Source organism: Lacerta agilis, chromosome 12, assembly GCF_009819535.1.
Source record: "Lacerta agilis isolate rLacAgi1 chromosome 12, rLacAgi1.pri, whole genome shotgun sequence".
Classification (NCBI taxonomy): domain Eukaryota; kingdom Metazoa; phylum Chordata; class Lepidosauria; order Squamata; family Lacertidae; genus Lacerta; species Lacerta agilis.
Window position 1 is genome coordinate 44232384 of NC_046323.1, and position 18778 is coordinate 44251161.

At 40.7% G+C, this 18778-nt stretch overlaps 1 protein-coding gene across 1 annotated transcript in view; it reads left to right on the top strand.

Annotated features, from left to right (window-relative positions):
* The window catches only part of PTPRN2 (protein tyrosine phosphatase receptor type N2), a 583237-nt gene that overhangs the window by 469993 nt on the left and 94466 nt on the right, over positions 1 to 18778 (top strand). The window contains exon 13 of the mRNA XM_033165163.1: positions 940 to 1155. Within this exon, the coding sequence (XP_033021054.1) occupies positions 940 to 1155 (216 nt within the window). The remainder of the gene's footprint in view (positions 1 to 939; positions 1156 to 18778) is intronic.

The window sequence follows — 18778 nt, forward strand, 5'->3', positions numbered from 1 at the left end:
GATAACTCTTCCGTCATAAGTAAAAATAAAACGTTAATGGAGAACAGTATTTTTTGAGAAGTCAATTTTTCAGGTGTCAGGCAGAAGAAATCAACATCCCACTTTATGTAAAGAGTATCATGAGGGAAACTGGCTGTGATAATACCTTACCAGGTTTACTATTGCTCGAAAATATTTTTTTCCTATGACAAATTCAATAGGCTCACAAAGACAGTCTTACCTACTTTTTAAAGATATTTTATGAACGATGTTGCCAGGTATGTGTTAGGGAATTATCTTTTTTAATTTACATCTCATTTAGGGTGTGGAGGAAAATAGTGATACTACTATTCAGCTAGCTGGGTGGATTTTTGACTGTATTGCTCTAGTTCATTTAAGGTCACAATCCTATGTATAGGATTTGGGTACGGGGTGAGGGAGACTCGTTGAGTTCTGCAGTGTGTACTTTGAAGTAAAAACATGTAAGACTGAGTTGCCTGTGCAGTCTGTACTGCACCGAGGAGAAGGCAAATGCCGTTGACTTTAATGGAATATACTTTTGACTGATCCTGCCTCGGAATGGATTCCAAACTTTAATTCCTATCCTGACACAGTGTGAGAACTGGTGTGTGAAATAAACAGTGTGATCCTATACATGTCTTCTGAAAATAGACATTTATTTTGTACTGAAAATAAGACACTCTTTATCCATTGGGGCTTATTTTCAATGAATAGTTACAACCCCTGAAATATTCTGCTTAGGGAAGCCTGATTGCAGTTCTGTATTGTGGTAATTTCTCTTCATTTTGTGTTCCGATTTCACCTGTTGGCATCGGAGGGGGAGGGCGGCGAGATCAAGTAGTGGTTGCTCTCTTGTTTCTGCCCTTGCTGCTTTGTTGTTGTTGTTTTCTTAAAAAAAAATAACCCCCCACCTCTCCTATTTTTTATTTTTTTGTACAGAAAAGCAAGCTCCAACGTTTGCCCCACCATGCCCAGGAAGAGAGAGACACCACCAAATTCATCATATTAACCCTCCTCTCCATTGCTTGCATTTTTGGGATCCTTGTGGCTTCTGGGGTCATCTATTGCCTCCGCCACAGCTCTCATCACAGACTGAAGGAGAAGCTGACAAGCCTGGGCTCCGACAACAGCTCCAGTGCGACTGCTGCTTATCAGGTATGGGACTGGCGTCTCCACTCGCATCAGCTCTTTATTTTTTTCCTGATACTTAAAACCATTATTTATTATCCCCCACACAAGGGAGTGCTGCTTTTATTTATTTATAGCCGAGGTAGGGTTCTCTCCCCCCCTCCCCTTTTCTTTAAACAATGCCTTACTTGGGCGTCCCTCCATTAATATTCCCCGGTAGACTGTAGCAGCTTTTTTATTGCTTGTTATTAATCTTTGCTATTCTTGTAGCTTGCTGTAAATGTGCCTCTAATTAGAAACGTTAAAAAGAAGTAGTTGCCAATTTCAATGCCTCTGGAAGAGAAAAGGGGGAAAAAAACCACACACCACACACATCAATATCTAGAACCTGTCACTGCGTTTTAGATATTAAAAACAATCTTTACAATTTATGAGGCATGGATCACCCAGTTATCTGAAGGTGTTCCTCTCTTTGAATCATTGACTTCTTGGAGGTGTGATATGAAAAGAACCTTTGACCTGCACAGTTGTCAGTTTCTCCCGTTATTCAGATAGATTGGAATATAATGCTGATAAATTTGTAAGCGCTAGAGAAGTTAGAAGCAGGCCTGTTGGTTTTTCTTTCTTTTCTTTAATAAAAAAAATCTGAGAACAGTGACAGCAGATAGAAGCAAAGGAATATGGAAACATTATAGGTGAGGCTTCCGTAGTAAATAGGAGGGGAAGGGTGCTGTTTTGGAAGCACTGATCAAGGACTGACAGCTTATTTCTGATAGGCAATCCTTATTATTATTTTTTGTCACCTGCATTGCCATTTTAGATATTGTACTGAATGTTACATAATTGGACAAATCATAAGTTATCTGGCTGTCCCACAAATCTTAGTATTCCTGTAAAATTCTCCCGAGTTGTAGAAGAATGCTCAGAAATGCTAAAGTTCAGAACAATGAGCTATGCTTTTAAATAATAAAATGTTCAGGACACTTTTTGAGTTGAAGCCTTCCTTTTTTTAATTTTTTTTTTTACCATTGTGTTCTCTGAGGACCCAGGGCACTTGCATTCGTATCCTGGTGTACTGAAGCTGTGTCCCCTTTCCCCCCTCCAATTTCTCTCTCCCTCTCTCCTCATCATTGTACTGTGTGCTTTCCTTCATGGGGGAGGGCAGCATTGCATACCCAATGAAATGTTCAGTAAGAGTGCTGAATTCAAACATCTGCCCAACTTATTAGCATTTCAGAGGAAGAGCTTTCAACTTGAGATCTAAGCAGGAAGAGAAAACCTTCTAAAGTAGTAAAATAGAGAGAGAGAGAGAGAGACTTATCAAAGGGAGGTGTGGGGGGAAGGGAGGTATTTCAGTGAAGAGAAAGGTACATTTGCTGAAACAAAAAAAAAGTGTTTACGTAACAACCAACGGTTAAACCAGTTTTGTTAAATTTTTATCTAGGCATTTTTTAATGTAAAGTGTTACCATTTACAAAGGAACACGTGAGCTTTTCCCCCTTTTAATGCATATAAATTTAATAATCTGAGGGAAATCATACTTATTTGTGATAAGTAAGAGGACAATCTTCCCTGTGACAGTTCTAATTAATGGTATCTGTAATTAAAATCATGCCCTTCCAGCAGGAAAATTGTTTGAATTTCTGGGAGTGACCTTTTTGCCATTTCTCTTGGGGCACACTGGTTAAGTTGATATTGATTTTATAATGAGCTCTGGTTTGTTTAATAAGAATTTGTAATCCAGATGCTAAATGAAATTTAAGCTTCATATATTTAATTTTTTCTATGATATATATTTTTAAAAGTATAACAGTTAACAGTATATATACTTAACGCAACTATTTTTAAAGTTAGCGTTTTTAAAACTGTAATTCTATACATGTCTACTCAAAAGTCAGTCCCTTTTGTCAATCCAATTTTGAATGGGGGTTCGAGGGTTTTCCACACCTCACCCAAATAGTTCCACTGCTTTTTGTAAGGACATCTTTGATAAGAATAAAGGTAGGCTGGTTGGAATTTAAATGCAGGTTTTGAAGGAGGGCTTGATTGTTGCATTCCGGGAATCAGCATAGTCTCTGGCTTTCAATTCAGTTGCTGCTAAAGGACAATACAATATTGCAATCAAATCAAATGCCAGACCATTCAATGCCTGTTCTGGCTCTTCCGGGTGCTTGTTTAGAAACTTGTTCTGTTCAAGCTGCTTCCCAGGTAGAATTAGTCACAAAGTTTCCATCCTGTGGACTCCAGAGAACAAGAATGAATTCTTATGAATTAATTCATGTCTCCCCCCCCCCCCCAAATTTTAAAGTAGTTCTTGAAAGTCTTGAGTGTCCTCCCCTCTCCTCCCAATACCTCATCAAAACAAGTACAGAACAACTTCATACATTCAAATACCCCTGGGGAGTTCATTCAAAACATTTTCGTAATTGGAAGTTCGAATTAATGTGTGTGCTATTTAGTGTGGGCTGTGTTGACCCCAGGCTACATGAGGTGACTTACAGTGTTAGGAGGAAGATAGGAAAGCTGGAGTTTGCATAATGATGTTTCTATCGTATTAAGAAAGTGCTAGCAAGGGTAATCATTCTCTGGTTCTTGCTTGGGATTATTGAAGACAAAAAGCACACCGAATGTTCACAAACTCCAAATCCTTTTAGGGTGCATGCATGTAACTCTTCTGAATCAGCCTTCCTTTTAGCGGGCCAGCTGCAATGTTAAACTTTTTACTAGAGAATAGCTCCCATTGAACTTGGAGGGACTTGCTTCTGAGTAAAAACGCTTAGGAATTTACTGAATATAATGTAATTTCTAAAACTGGAAATTGTTTATCTGTATCCACAGGCATCTGCTATTACAGCTGTAGCATGCTTTTGCTTAAATATTTAATCCACGCTTTTTCCCATTTGATGTGAGTAAAGTAGAAAATGAAAGTACACCATTTGATTAGCAAGAATAGTACTACTGTAGTGGCTGTCATTCTGGTGCTTTCCAGAATATTATGCTGTTTATGCAAATAAACCAGTCCTACTTTTTCAGCATTTAAGGGGGGGGGGTGGAGGAAGCAAATCCACCTTGTCCTCCTGTAATATAGGACTTTAGTTGAAATATTTGTAGATTCAGTTCTTGGAGGCTTTGCTTCTAATTGATGCAATGTAGTGTTGTTAGGAAAGCAGAGGAAGAAGTGAGAAATGTATTGTCATCGAAAGAGCGTTTGCACTGCTATCCTTTCAAGGTTTTCTTGAAACCTCGGTGCTTTAGAAGTCAGTCTTAAAGTATCAAGTGATTTCAGTGTATGAATGATCTCATAAAGAGGTTTTGCAATAACCATGCTGTGCACGTAGGCCATAGTTGTTGAGGCATAATGAATGTTATGGAACATAAATCTACTCTGCACCAATCAGTAGGTGTCCCTTTCCTCCCAACCAGAAATATTTCTTATACGTCTGCCATGCCTTGAACCGGTTCCTTTTGTCAAATAGGGTGCAAAGTATTTAAGAATTAATTAACAGTAATTTTTTTAAAAAAAAAATCTGTCAGCCATCCAACAAATCTTTTAAGTTGTCACCCTCTTGCAATGTAATATAAAATATAAAATGCAGCACTTTGAACTTTCAGAGTTGTATATTTATGGAACAGAGGCATATACCAAGAGCTGTAGTTTGGTTCATGAATTTTTGCTTGCACATGGCAGGTGTATTTTTTATTATTCTTTTTGGGAATAGGGGAGGATGTAGCTTGATTTCACAGGTGTGCTTTTTCCTGCACTCAGTGTGAAATACGATAAGAGTGTAAATTATCATGTATGTAACATGCAAATACATGCTTCGATGCGCTCCATCTACTTCTGTGTCTACTTTAATACTGTCACATCCTTGCTTAATTGCACATGCAGCAATTGATATAAATCTCTGTTGGTTGGAGCCCCAGACCATTAGAAGAAATTCTTATTTCTTTCTACCACATACACTCCCCCCCCCTTTTAAATGCTTTGGATTTTTTTTTTAATGTTATAGTTTATTTGGTGGTAGTAAACAGAGCCAGTTCAATATTTTGCGAACTTCATATTCTCTCCATTATTTATGCGACCAAAGGAACTTCAGCATAAACTTACTGTTTTACAACATTGAGCTGGTTTTACTCATACGTGCTTTGAAGACTCTGGTACATAAACCAGGGTTTGGGGAGGGGAAAAGCATTCAGACATGGAGTGCAAAGAGGGTAGTGTGTAAACACTGCCAGTAAGTGCATATTTTCATTGTCACCAGTGAGCAATTTATTAATGGCAGTGTGCATTGATGATTGCTGCTCTTTAGGGATGCTCTGCTGGTTCTGTTCCAAGAGATGTGCTTGTGATTCCACAACCGCACTCTGGCTTTTGACCCCTACATGGTGGATTGCTATGCTGTAGAAGACGGTGCTAAGTGACCCTGCTTGCATTGTTTTTTTTATTGTTTTCCATTTTGAACTGGAGAACTTTATTAGTGAACGTAATCTCTTAGACCACGAATAATCATCAGTAAAATATTGTTCCAGTGGGGGAATCGGTGTTAAAACAGAATGAGGCTGAGGTCGCTAAGCTTCCCACACCCCCGTTTCATCTTTTATGCTAATATACAATTCTCAAAGGATTATTTGCGTCTGTTAAGTCTCAAGCAAAGAGTAGCATATTTACTCCTGCAAGAAAACAGTGTGCAAGCGAATTAAAGCTGTGAAATCTCTCCAAGCATTGCATTATACTGGATAGATCACTTTGCACTTCCAGAGGTGAGCATTCAGGAGTCCCCCAATTTTGTTTCATCTGTATGAGGGTTGCTACCGCAAGCTTCTATTTGGTTGCAATATGCATTTTGCTTTGGTTAAGGCTTTGAAATATTAAAACAGCAAACGTTCAAGGGGTTGGATCTACCAAGTGATACCAAGCCATAAGCCTCTGCGACAGTGTAGGTAAATGGAAGACGTGGTCTTGAAATAACTTGCACAATTTGCAAGTTCGGTTAAAAGTCAAGGGAATTTCTTGCCAACTTTTAATAGCTTGCCCCCGCTTCGGTATTTTATTCTAAGCTGTCGATTTTCAGATTGTCTTTGACGAATCAAGTTCAGAATGACTCATCCTAGGATAACGTACGTCTTGAATTTTCTGTGTTTAACGTTCTCCCCTTTTTGTATCGTCAGATACGTTTCTCTGCATATAGTACTTGAGCGCTGGGCATGTTCGTTGGATAGCTTCCTATTTCTGTATGTACGGAAATATAATGTGTCTTATAAGATCAGAGCAAGTTTATATACCTTTTGGGTGATACTGAACATCAGCTTGCTGTGAAAATAGAAGAGAAACAACTTTGTTTAACGGCGGAATCTAATAAACTGTATAAATTTTGGGAGGAAATAGGATCATTTTGCAATTGTATCAAATGGCCAGACATGTTTAGATAAGCATCTTTGGAAGAGACTAATGGCACCTGACAAGCTGGGATATTCAAAACACCCAACGTTGTAACATATGACACAGAGAATCGCTCTGTCTTTGGAGATGCATATAACAGTTCCACATTATGAATGGCATTGAAGCAATTGCATAAGCGTGGAAAACATTACAAAGACGAGTATCTCCTCTGAAGCAGGAAGAAAGTAGAGCTCTGAAGCAATGTGAGGGTGTCTATAGTGGTGTTTCAAAACACATTCTACCCTGTAAAGAAAAAAGAAGAAGTCTGATCTTCTACATGCCTACTCAATGCAATCTGGTGTGTGTCTACTCAAAAGCAAGCCCCATTAAGGTCAATAGGACTTACTTACAGGAAAGTGTGTATAGGATTGGATTCTAAGGGGGGAAAGTTGTTGGACTTGCTTTTGAACCCTAATTGGCTGAAAAAAGTCCTCTTGCATGCCTTTTTGAAACAGCCAGATTTGGGGGTTATTAAATAGGTCCAGTGCATGTACAGGGTGAGTCTTTTAAAAGAGGCCCCATGGTACATGTGTACTCTGTATCCACGGGGCCTCTTTTAAAGGATTCGCCCTGTATATAGTTGACAATGTGCAGTTAAGTCACAGTTTATAGTCAACATTTCTTGTGATACAGATAGGGATATAGATATGAATGACTTATTAGGTGTGGAGATTTAACTGGATAAAATTAAGGGTAATTGCCTGAAACCAAAGCAAGCATTTATGTTGGATGGTTGGGCATAAATATTTTATTAAAGTCAATTAAACAGTATGTGCCTGAGGCTGATGTTGAGTCATATCTAGTGGTGCTAACAGGTGACGTGGATCAGACCAAAGTCTGTAAAAACTACAAAAACTAATGCAGCACAGTGGGTTTTATGATTCTCATCTTCCACTTCAGCTCTTAAAGCAATGTATCTTGATTACTATTCTGCCAACCTTAAATTTTCCAACAAAACTCATGGTTGATATGTTTCTGTAGGTAGCTGAGATTTTAAAAACCACTTTGAACTATGTCAGATATTTATTGTGTTGTAGTAATATTCAAAGGGAAACGTGAGCAACGTTTTTCTTGCTAAAGACCACCATCGTTGTTAACTCCAAATCACTGTATTTTGGGGCAGTTTTGACAAATGGATCCTGTATCTCTTTTGTGCCCGAAAAGATCTTGTGAATTTTATTTGATCCGAGTTGATTGGTATTTGCATAGTTATTCTTATTAAGGGATATTACCAAAGGAATTTTGTCATTCTGCATTTAACCCTTAGTGATGTATTGGTCATGGTTTCAAATATTAGTGACATGCAAGGCTTCTGCAGTGGTCGCCCCAATACAGTGTATATATATTTGACATAATTATTCATACTTGGTGGGAAGAGACATTTATTTCCAGCTGCAGGGTAGGAAAATTTACAGAAGGAACTGTGGTTACCATTATGGTACCCATGACCACAATGAAACCTTTTCCTCTGAAGCCCCTCCTCCCCACTCCCCCTGTGTCATGAGTTGGGAAGGGTACTGACCCCCTCATACAGCCGAGGAAGTTGGAAATGTGACAGTCTCCTCCTTTGATCTGCATGTGTTTATCAAGGGTCCAGGTTGGCACCAAACAGCTGAACAGGCAGTGGAGTGACCAAGAGGGTCTGAGAGAATGGGGAGTGTGTTTGAAGATAAGGGGCAGCTGGTGTGGGAGAAGCTGAAGTGTAAGAGAGAGTCAATGTGGGTGGGTGGACACAAACATCTCAGGTCCTCTTGGAATTGAATAATTTTTCATGGGTTCCCCCACCCCCACCCCGACACTCACACAACACTTCCAACAAACAAAATCATCAACAAATCACATTTCACATCGGTCTCCATTGACTGAACCACCAGAGTCAGGAATCTGGGCCTTTCAAGCACTATAACCATACAAAGCTTTTTGAACTCAAAGCTTTTTGAGTACTTTTCTTTTTCGTTATAACAATGAACCCCCTGAAAAGCACCATAGGTCACCTCCTCATGCACACAAGTTCTGTGATATTTTTCAGTGGTTTAACCATCAGACTGTATGTAAAAATTTAAGACCCATTATAAATCTGTGCCTTGGACTGTAGTTTAGTGGTGCTATTTATGTGTGGTCTATGAATAAAAATCTGATGGTTTTCAGGAAGATTCCCACATAAAATCAAGCAGATTCACGAGAATCTTAGTTCTGTTGGATACAACTTCTCCCCACGCCCCTTGGAAAAAGCCAAGTGTTTGGTGTTGCATTTTTTCTTTCTTTCTGTTGTGGAGAGATTGACCTGGAGGAAAAGAGAGGAGAACTACTAGAGGGGATGGTGCCCTTGGCACTCCACAGATGTGCCCAAGGACCCAAAGAAGTTGGTGACCTCTGCTCTAGGAATTGAAATGACAGGGCAGGAAGAGAAATGAGCCTTTGTTTCTTTGGTTCTTTTAGTTCCGTTCTGTTCCGTACAGGGAGTTCTCTGCGCAGTTTCAGCTAATACCCTTCTCTCAGGGAAGTGGTGGAGAGGTTGGGAGAATGACATTTCTCCAAGGCAAACTTAAATGTACAAGTACATTTTATATTCTTCAGAACAAGAAGGAAAGTGGCACTGTGGACTGAGCCAAATCTCTGGGAGTTGATCTCTTTGAAGTAATTAACCTTAAACCTTGCCTCTTGCATTATTTATTCCTTGAATTTTTATTTATTTATTTATTTTTAAAAAAACCACAACAATTTTAGCTTGACATGCCCATTGGGTGCCATACTGTCTTACAGAGCAAATAAATATTTATGTTGCGAGAGTAGTTAAGACTGCATGGAAAACTAATGCGGGCAAAACTTGAATGCTGTTCCCTTTTTGGATTGCCAGGAGTGCCACCTAGAATTAAATGGCATTCTTCATGGACACAATATTGTCTCGAAAGACTTCCCTGGATAGCCTCTGCATCTGACTTGCAACCCTTTTGCCTTAGAATGCTTTTGGTCATGGAGAAACTTAACTTGTTCAGAGATTCATATTTGATTTTGGCCTGGTCTGGGTGACAGGAGGAGAAAGCAGCTGGTACTAGACACATTGGCACTCTTCTTTGTTCCCTCCTCCAGGCAAGCCAGAGTAGCCAACGTAAGAGTCCTGGCTGCGAATCCTTTTGCCAGAAACCACTGGGACGTAGCTCTGCAATAGCTGTTAGTTTGATTTCTATGCTTGATGTGATGGCCGCTACTTAAATGACAGATTTCTGCTCTAGCTCATTGCACCGATGCATCCTGGAAGCCCCTAACCCGTGTCTTTCTGACACAAATGGCTAATTGCCTATCTATCTGTGTGACTGTTTCAGGGGCTGCTATTAAGGAGAAGCACGGCTAGGATTTTGCTTACAGCTCAACAATTAGGGTCTCTATGTGTCTATAAACGGGCAAGAGTCATTCATAACACATGTCGCGCATCATACGGAAGGGAGAGGGTAGCAGAGTTGTGGCAAGGGAAGGAGAGGTTAGTGGCTGAACTTTGATGCTGTGCTGTTGTGTTTGTGCTGGAGAGGCAATCATTTAGCGGCTAAGAGTGATGGTAAGGGTTGGGTGGGGGAAATAACCAGTCGAAAATAATGCAGCGAATATAAAGAGAACGAGCTTGGGGGAACATTGTGGAGGGGAATGGGCTGACACTGCGTGGAAATGAAATAAAATGATTTTGTGAGGGTTAATGAAGGGAAGGGATCATTAATGGAAATTAATGCAGGAAAGGGTGTTAACTGAATGAATAAGGATTTGTTGGGTGGAGAAGAAAAATTAAAATAATGGCATCAGTATATTTGATGGCAATTGTGGGGAAGCTATTAAAAAGATACTGTTTTCCTGCTTCAGCTAGACTACCTTACCATGCGGTCCTCTGAAGGGTGGCCTGGGTTGGGCTGAAATGCATAGTTCCCTTGCTTCCTCGTTGATGGGACCTCCCACCTGATTTAGAGCAGGGGGTGGGACCCTCCGGCCTAGGTGGGTCTAGGTCGTTTGGTGCAAGCCCTGTTCACACAAAAACAGAGCCAAGGGGGCTTCTGAAGTGCCACCAACCAGCTGATTGCTGACACTTCAAAGGCCCTGAGCACAGTGCTTCTGAAGTCCTGATCATCAGCTGATTGTTGGGCCTTCACAGTGCCATGTCACCTGATGCATTGCGACATCAGGTGATTGGCAGGTAGGCAGGCCCCCCCCCCCAACCTGTCAAATTTGGCCTGCGGAGGTAGGGATGATACCAATTCCTCAATTTTGAGGCAAAACGCGAATGCAAGCACATTCTCATGAAGTATCTGTTCCTCCACTGTACCCTCCAGCAGACTGCAAGGGTAGGAGAGAGGGGACTGAACGTTTGGTTGCTTGTAATGTCGCTGCTGCTGTTTTTCTTATGTGGGGAGAGGGGACAAACAAGTCTCTGCACATTCAAATCTAGCATGTTTGGGAGATAGCTGTGCTACATCTTCTCGAGCCCCTGCAACTTCCCAGCTTTGTATATGCAGGGACCTTATATTTGTGAGGGTGATCTCAGAGATATGGATATACATAGTCTAAATTTTCATTGTCCAGCAGCAGATACAATCATGTGGGAGCACAGCACAAGCATAGCAGCAATTCATATTTCATTATAGTCCCTGCATACTTCTTGGCTTACCCTGGTTCCCCTGCTCATCAGTCTTGAAGCTCACCTAGACCTGCATAGCCCTATAGCGAAGAATAGTTAGAAGGCCACACAAGTTGTTAATATCACATGATTTACTAGGTGCAGGAATCCTCTAAGGTTAGAGGATTTGTGGGATTCCTTACATGTAAGATACAACTACCTTTCTCTCTTTTTTTTCTTTTCTTTTCAGTATATTTGTATGCCACTTTCCCAGATAAAGTTCATCCAAAGCAGCTTACGACCAATAAGAACTACATATTTTTTTAAAAAAATCGATAGTATTAAAAGTATAAAACAGATTCGCAAAGTTAAAAGGAAACTCAGAATTCCAATAGTGAAGTAAAATTCTATCTACCTTCTGGCGAGCATCACAAAAAAATAAAACTGTTTTGGGGAATAGAAACAAGCGAGCATGAAGTGTAGCCACACATCACACACATTCAGAACTACCTCTAAAGTTAAAACTGACCAGGCAATGATCTGTCCATGCCAATGGAATCGTTTCTGGTTTCCCCCACCCACAGATCACTAGCAGTTTTGGGATGTGATATTCCTTATCTACTACAGTTAAAAGCAACTGAACCAGAAAAGGTGACTGTCAATGGTTTTTAACCGTGGTATTCATCATGCAAAGACTATAGTCCTTTTTAATTTGAATCCTCTGGTTGCTTCAGCAGCAATTATTTCTTCTCTGAGAGGGAAAAAAAGTTTCTAATTCTTCTCCTCCCGATTCCAATTTCAGTAGAACTTTACTCCTAGTATAGACAGATTAGACTTCAAAATAATATTTAAAAGGCTTTAGGCCCCTAGCGTCTCATTTCTGACTATTAGCAAGACGTAGCAAGATGAAGAAGGGAACAGTTGAATCAGAAGAACATAAATTCAGAGATCCATTGCAGATGTGAATAGCTATGTTTGAAAATGCCGCCTGTTCTGCTTCCCTTGTGGCCTGTTGCTAACTTTAATATGTTTCATGTACCATAGACATAGATCTTGAGACAGGCATGCCAACTCCTTTCTCTTCTATACCCCCAAGATAGGGTTGGAGCATCTATGGTCCTCCAGATGCTGGAGGACTGCAGCTCCCAGTGCAGCCAGGTAGGAAGAAAGCTGGAGTCCAGTAACATCTGGAGGGTCACAGCTTCCTCCAGGAAGTGGACACCCTGGGCTGTTTTTCCAGTGTCCTCGCCAGGAGCAATCAGCACTTTATGAAAGTGAATCTTTAGATTAGGCCCAGGACTAGATAAAAAGGCACCTTCTCTTCCCCAAAGAGCTCTGCTCTCCCTTGTGTAAGCAAGTTCACAGAAATCCCTGTGCGTGGATCACTATAGCTTGGTCAGAAATCATTGCCATTTTTTATTTTTTATTGTAAGGGATGGGAGGATCTCCAAAGTAAATGCAAATTTATTTGTTTTTTACATTGCATCCTCCATATGAGTGGATACGTCATTATTATTTTTTGTTCTCCTTGAGTAGTAGAATTTGATTGGCAGTAGATTCTGTACACTTCCACATGTACAGTAGTGGTTTGTGAGGGGGAGCAGAGGTGCCACTATTATTTATGGAATTTACTGCTACCCAGTCTTGTTGTGTTTTGTTTTTAAGGATTAGACCACTTCAGGAGTGATAGGTCTATTGGCAGCTTTTATCTATGATGTGGCTTCTGTAATGTGCTGGAGCTGCATCTGAAGATGGTTCAGAAGCTGCAATTAATTCAGAATGCAGCAGCTGGACTATTAATGGGAACTGAATGTTATGATCATCTTACACCAGTTCTTCACCAGCTATACTAGCTGTTGGTGCAGTTAAAAGTGGCATTTAAAACCCAACACAGCTTGGGGACAGAATACCTGAAGGGTTGTTGGTCTCCCTGCATGTGCCGTCATCAGAGACTCTTCTCTGCCTTCCCTTGCCATCAGAGGTATGGCCGGTGGTTTACCAGGAAAGAGCTTTTTCAGTGGTGGTGCCCCACATTTGGAACACTCTTCCCAGAGAACCTGGTTTTCATTATAGAATGAGACGGAAGGGACCACAAGGGTAATTAATAATAATAATAATAATAATAATAATAATAATACCTTTATTATCAATGTACAACCTGTGTGCCGTGAAATTAGTCCAACTCCCTGCAGGGCAAGAATCTTTTTGCCCAACCTGGGGTTCAAACCCATGACCATGAGGTCAAGAGTCTCATGCTCTACCAACTAAGCTATCTGGCTTGGTGCCCATTTTGATGTCTTTGAGACATCAGGCACAGTACTTTTCCTGTTTTGTGTATTTATTTTATTATGCATTTATTTTATTTTGTTTACCACTCTTGTAAATCTATTAAAGGGTGGCGAATTACTGTAATTTTTATAATTTTTTTATAATTTTAAAAAAATAAAATTTATTTATGAAATGGTGGCTTAATTGAACCTCTATGTTCAGGGCTGGTATGTCTTTGAGTACCAAATACTTAGGAGAAACGTGCTGCTGCCTTCAACTTTCGCTTATCAGCTTTCCAGAAGCATCTTGCTGACTAGCACTGAGAAGAGGATGCTAGACTAGATGGACCAGGGCTGTTCTTAGGATTGATTTTGAGACTGGCTATGTAGACACTGGGAGACAGGAGTTATAAGAGACCAAACCCATGTGCTGTCACAGTTCACCGTTTTACATGTCCCAGCAAATCAAGGAAGAATGGGAGGAGAAGAGAAGAAGAGTTTGGATTTGATATCCCGCTTTTCACTACCCGAAGGAGTCTCAAAGTGGCTAACATTCTCCTTTCCCTTCCTCCCCCACAACAAACACTCTGTGAGGTGAGTGGGGCTGAGAGACTTCAAAGAAGTGTGACTAGCCCAAGGTCACCCAGCAGCTGCATGAGGAGTGGAGACGCGAACCCGGTTCACCAGATTACGAGTCTACCACTCTTAAACACTACACCACACTGGCTCTCTCTGTGGAATGAAATGTTAAAAAGCAAATAAAATAGTGTGAACATTCATTTCAAAAATTTACAACCCTCCGAGTACACATTCTATTTTACATCGTGTACAAGTGTTATACTAAAACATGCCAGGCTTGTTGCAGTATAATGCAGTCTCCAGTGGCCGAGAAGATTTTTCTTGTGTATTTCATATTCAGAAGCTGAATATGACTGCTTTTGCAATTGTCTTTATTCAGACACAAGTACAATGGCTTCAGCAACGTTGAACAACAACAATTTTATAAAAAAGAAATGGGTTCTTTTCAGAAAAAAATGTTGGTTCAAATAGAATACCAGTATATTTGCAGATAGAAATTTATTTTTACTATAAATTACATCACCAGGCTCATAAATAGATTGGGTTTTCTGTGTGTGCTTATTTCTTGCTAGCATCTCTAACTTGTATTGAGACAAATGAGAATATATCTGGCATGTATTTGACACTTGGCTTACAAGGCTTGCCTTATGGAGCAATGAGCATTTCAGCCTTATATTTTATATATAGCAAATGTAAGTTCATTCTTCAGATGGTAAAGCCTGGATCTGAGCATTATAGCAAATTCCATTAATTAAATGGAAATTCCTAAAACGGTTCTGTGAAAATGCTTTCCACCTAGATTTGCTAGTCTTATGATCATGTCATTCTCAGGAGAGACAACAGCTCCTGTTTTCAGATCCTACTCTTACCTGTTTGGGCATCCTGTTTAGTGTCTGATCTGCTGCCATTTCTGCATCTGCTCCATGTGTGGCTGACGTGACTATAGAAAGCAAGGGAGCAGCTTGTGCATTGTCTTGGAAGACTTGTAATAGTTTCAGTACTTCCCTCCTGCTTTAGGCCTTACTGTGGCCCTGGGTTCCCCATGTCTTTTGCACTTGAGCTAGTTTTCTGAAACGCTAAGCAAACTAGTACTTCATCTAGATCATGGGTAGGCAAACTAAGGCCTGTGGCCCAGATCTGGCCCAATCGCCTTCTCAATCCGGCCTGCGGACAGTCCAGGAATCAGCATGTTTTTACATGAGTAGAATGTGTCCTTTTATTTAAAATGGATCTCTGGGTTATTTGTGGGGCCTGCCTGGTGTTTTTACATGAGTAGAATGTATGCTTTTATTTAAAATGCATCTCTGGGTCATTTGTGGGGCATAGGAATTTGTTCATTCCCCCCCCCCAAAAAAAAATATAGTCCGGCCCCCCACAAGGTCTGAGGATCGGTCCCCTGCTGAAAAAGTTTGCTGTCCCCTGATCTAGATTGTACATCTGCAGGACACGTCCTAACAGAGTTCATCCTGTGATTTAGTACTTGTTTGTAATGGAAGAACAATGCCTCATTGGTATAACTATAATAAATGTAAGCTTTCTCATCTATCTATCTATCTATCTATCTATCTATGCCTGTTCCCATGCCTGTTATCTAGCTGGCTTTCTAAGCTTTGTATACAAAGAGAGAGAGAGTGAGAGAGAGAGTGCAAATGGCTTATAAACTTTCTAAATAAATATTAATGAAGGGGAGTTTCTGTGCACATTTATATAAACTCACCGTAGCAATGTGGAGAAAAAAAACCCAAAGGTAGGCAGAAGTTTGCTTAATGGCACAGGTGCTTTCCTTGATTGAGCAAATGAAGTGTGTACTATCTGGGATGACTCAGAAGCAACCTCAGGCACGCAGTGAGGGAAGTGACATGGGAAAGGTGTGCAGTATTTTTAGTATTTTATTCTTTGCAATTCTTAACCCATTCATACAAGGAAAGTACTTTTAACAAAATAAATTAGAAACCAACAAAGCAAATTAATAGCTGTCAGGGATTTGCCTTCTCCTCGCAAGGAGGGCCCGGGGGGGGCAGGTCCTACTCGTGAGGAGAGCCCGGGTGGGAGTACTCCTCGCGGGGAGAGCAGGGAAGGTGATCCTGCTAGTGGGGATGATCAGAGTAGGGAACCTCCTTGAGAGGAGGTTTTGCTCAGGTACAGGGAGCCCCAGCCACTGCTGTCATCTGACTCCTCTCAAAGCCCATCGCCAGAGCTCTCTCCCGCGGAAGAGCAGGAGGAGTCGAGGGTCAGGGATGCTGGCCAAAGACCCAGCAACGCCAGCCAGAGGCAGTCAGAGGGGGAACTGCAGCTTCCAGCGCCAGCACAGCATCGGGGGGGTCAGGGGACACAGAAGATGTCGTTTCTGGGTGCCGAGGCTTTGGTGCTGGGTGGGAAACAGGAGAGGGGCACTTCCGGATTCTGTAAGTGACTGAGCGGTCATGTTTTTAGCTAGCTCTGCACTGCAAATAGTTATGCACAATAAAGTAGTCTTTAGTGTAAGAGGAGCAACACCGTGGTGTACCCTGACAGCAGCCAAATTTAAAACTATGTACAATGCAAAATTCCTAAAATGCTCATCCAGCAATATACTAAGGAGGACACAACCTGTCCCCAGCCCTTCCCCAGCAGTGGTGAACTTAACCACCAACAGCATGGGGGGGATTGTCTTAGCCTGGTGCCTAAAAACACACAGTGGTGGCATTTCGCAGATGGGGAACCCCCACATGAAAAAGCCTGTTCTTGTGTGGTCACCCTCTGCACCTTCCTTGGATGAGGTACATGGAGAAGGGCCTCTGAAAGATGCAAGATCCAGGCTGGTTCATGTGGTGAGCAGTAGTTTCGGAGGTATTGGGGTCCTAAGCCATGTGAGGCTTTATAGGTCAAAATCAGTGCTTGGAACTGAGCATGGGAACTGATCAGTCTAGGGCTAGTTTAAATAGGACCCCAGTTGCCAACAGGTCTCCACCACAGTGAGGACTACAGCCTCTTTACAGGGAACATTCCATTCTCGATGATGGTAGAGCGGTTCATTGCTGTGTGATGGAGGTATGGTTTAGGGTGTGGTTTTGTGAAATTTGGGGTTGTGTACAACCAAGTTCTACTATGAGCAGATCCATTGAAATTAATGGAGCTACATTAGTCATGTCATCATCATCATTATTCATTTCATTTCTATACCACTATATATATGTGTGTGTGTGTGTGTGTGTGTGTGTGTATATATAAATCTCAAAAGTGGTAAATGCCCAGTAATATCAATGGGTCTATTCCAAACATGGCTAGCATTTTAGATACAATCCTTGGGTTTTTATGGAGAAAAGAGCACTGACTGCAGATCTCCATGATATTTCATACTTTGAAAGAGGGGTAAAGTTTTTGATTCACTGATGCAAAAACTTTTAAATTAAAAGCAAAATAAAATACAGCGGGGTGGTCATAGAGTAGGCTCCTTTTTAAATAAGCTGATAAGAACTTAAGAAGAGCCCAACTGGATCAGACCAAATACTTCTCTAGTTTGCATTCCATGGTCCCCAACCAGATGAGAAGCCACAAGAAAGACCCGAGGGCAGTAGAACTCTGTGTTGCTGTTTCCCAGTGGCCTATTCAGAGCCATATTGTCTCTGGTACTTGAGCTAAGGTGTTGCCATCATGACTAGTCTTATCATTGACAGCCTTATCTTCATGACTTTCTGGAGCAAGTTCTTACCTCTCTTAACTACCTAAAGAGCTCCTGAGTTAGAAAAGCTTGATCACTTCACTTGCAACATGGAAAGTTTCTTTTATTCCCTGCCTTGCAAACTTTTTTTTGGGTACATATTATGCAGAACAACAATGAGGAAGGCTTCCTGTTAGCCTGTTGGATTATCTGTTGGATGGCCTGTTTTTATTTGGAGAGAGGAGGAGATGGCTTTCTAGTTTGACATCCTGCTACTGCCAAAAATTGTATTCATAGGGTTGCTTGATAATGGTTTCTGTATACCACATCAGCTCCAAATTTTGTGCAGAAGGGGGCCTAAGGTTTCCTCTGTTAATGATCATCTGGACGGCTACAACCCTTGCAATGGGACCAAAATCCTATTCTGGTTCAGAATCTCTATAGCTTTCTTTTGACAGTTTATTGATGTTAGAATTAGGTTGCAGACTGATGGTCAGCCTTCCCCTCTAGAGACAAGAAGATGCTATGATAAAGAGCTATTATTGCCTGTGGTTATGTACACATTTGTTTCGGCGTTTTGTTGTCTCAAACAGGTTTTGTTTGTTTTTGGAGTATTATGAAAGCCTACAAAACCTATTTTCTGCAGAGAATAAAATTAAAAGTGTATTCATTAGGGTGCTGATGTTTCCCCATCAATGTTAATATTTTTCTGCCCCCCCCTCTCTCACACACACACACATATATATATACACATACATAGCTAGTTGCGCAGAGGCATAAGGTGTACAGATCAGTTTTCTCCAGGTGTTTTACCCTAAGTATCTCGCAATCTTTCACCTCTTTTTTAACCATGCTAGAACTAACTTTAATTTTAAACTCAGATATACAGAAAAAGAGATCTAACAGAAAAGTACACAATAACAGCACATATAGAATTAAACTCAGAAACAGACAAATGGCAAATCTTTTCTTGCAACAGTTGCTTGTTAGAGTTAAGTATAAAAAAATTAACTTAATGACAGGACAGCAACAACCTTTGAAATTACGTTTTTAAACAAAACACCACAGAAAAGTTTATTAACATAAATGTGTAAGATTCTTCTATTGTTACTACCTCACAGTTGTGG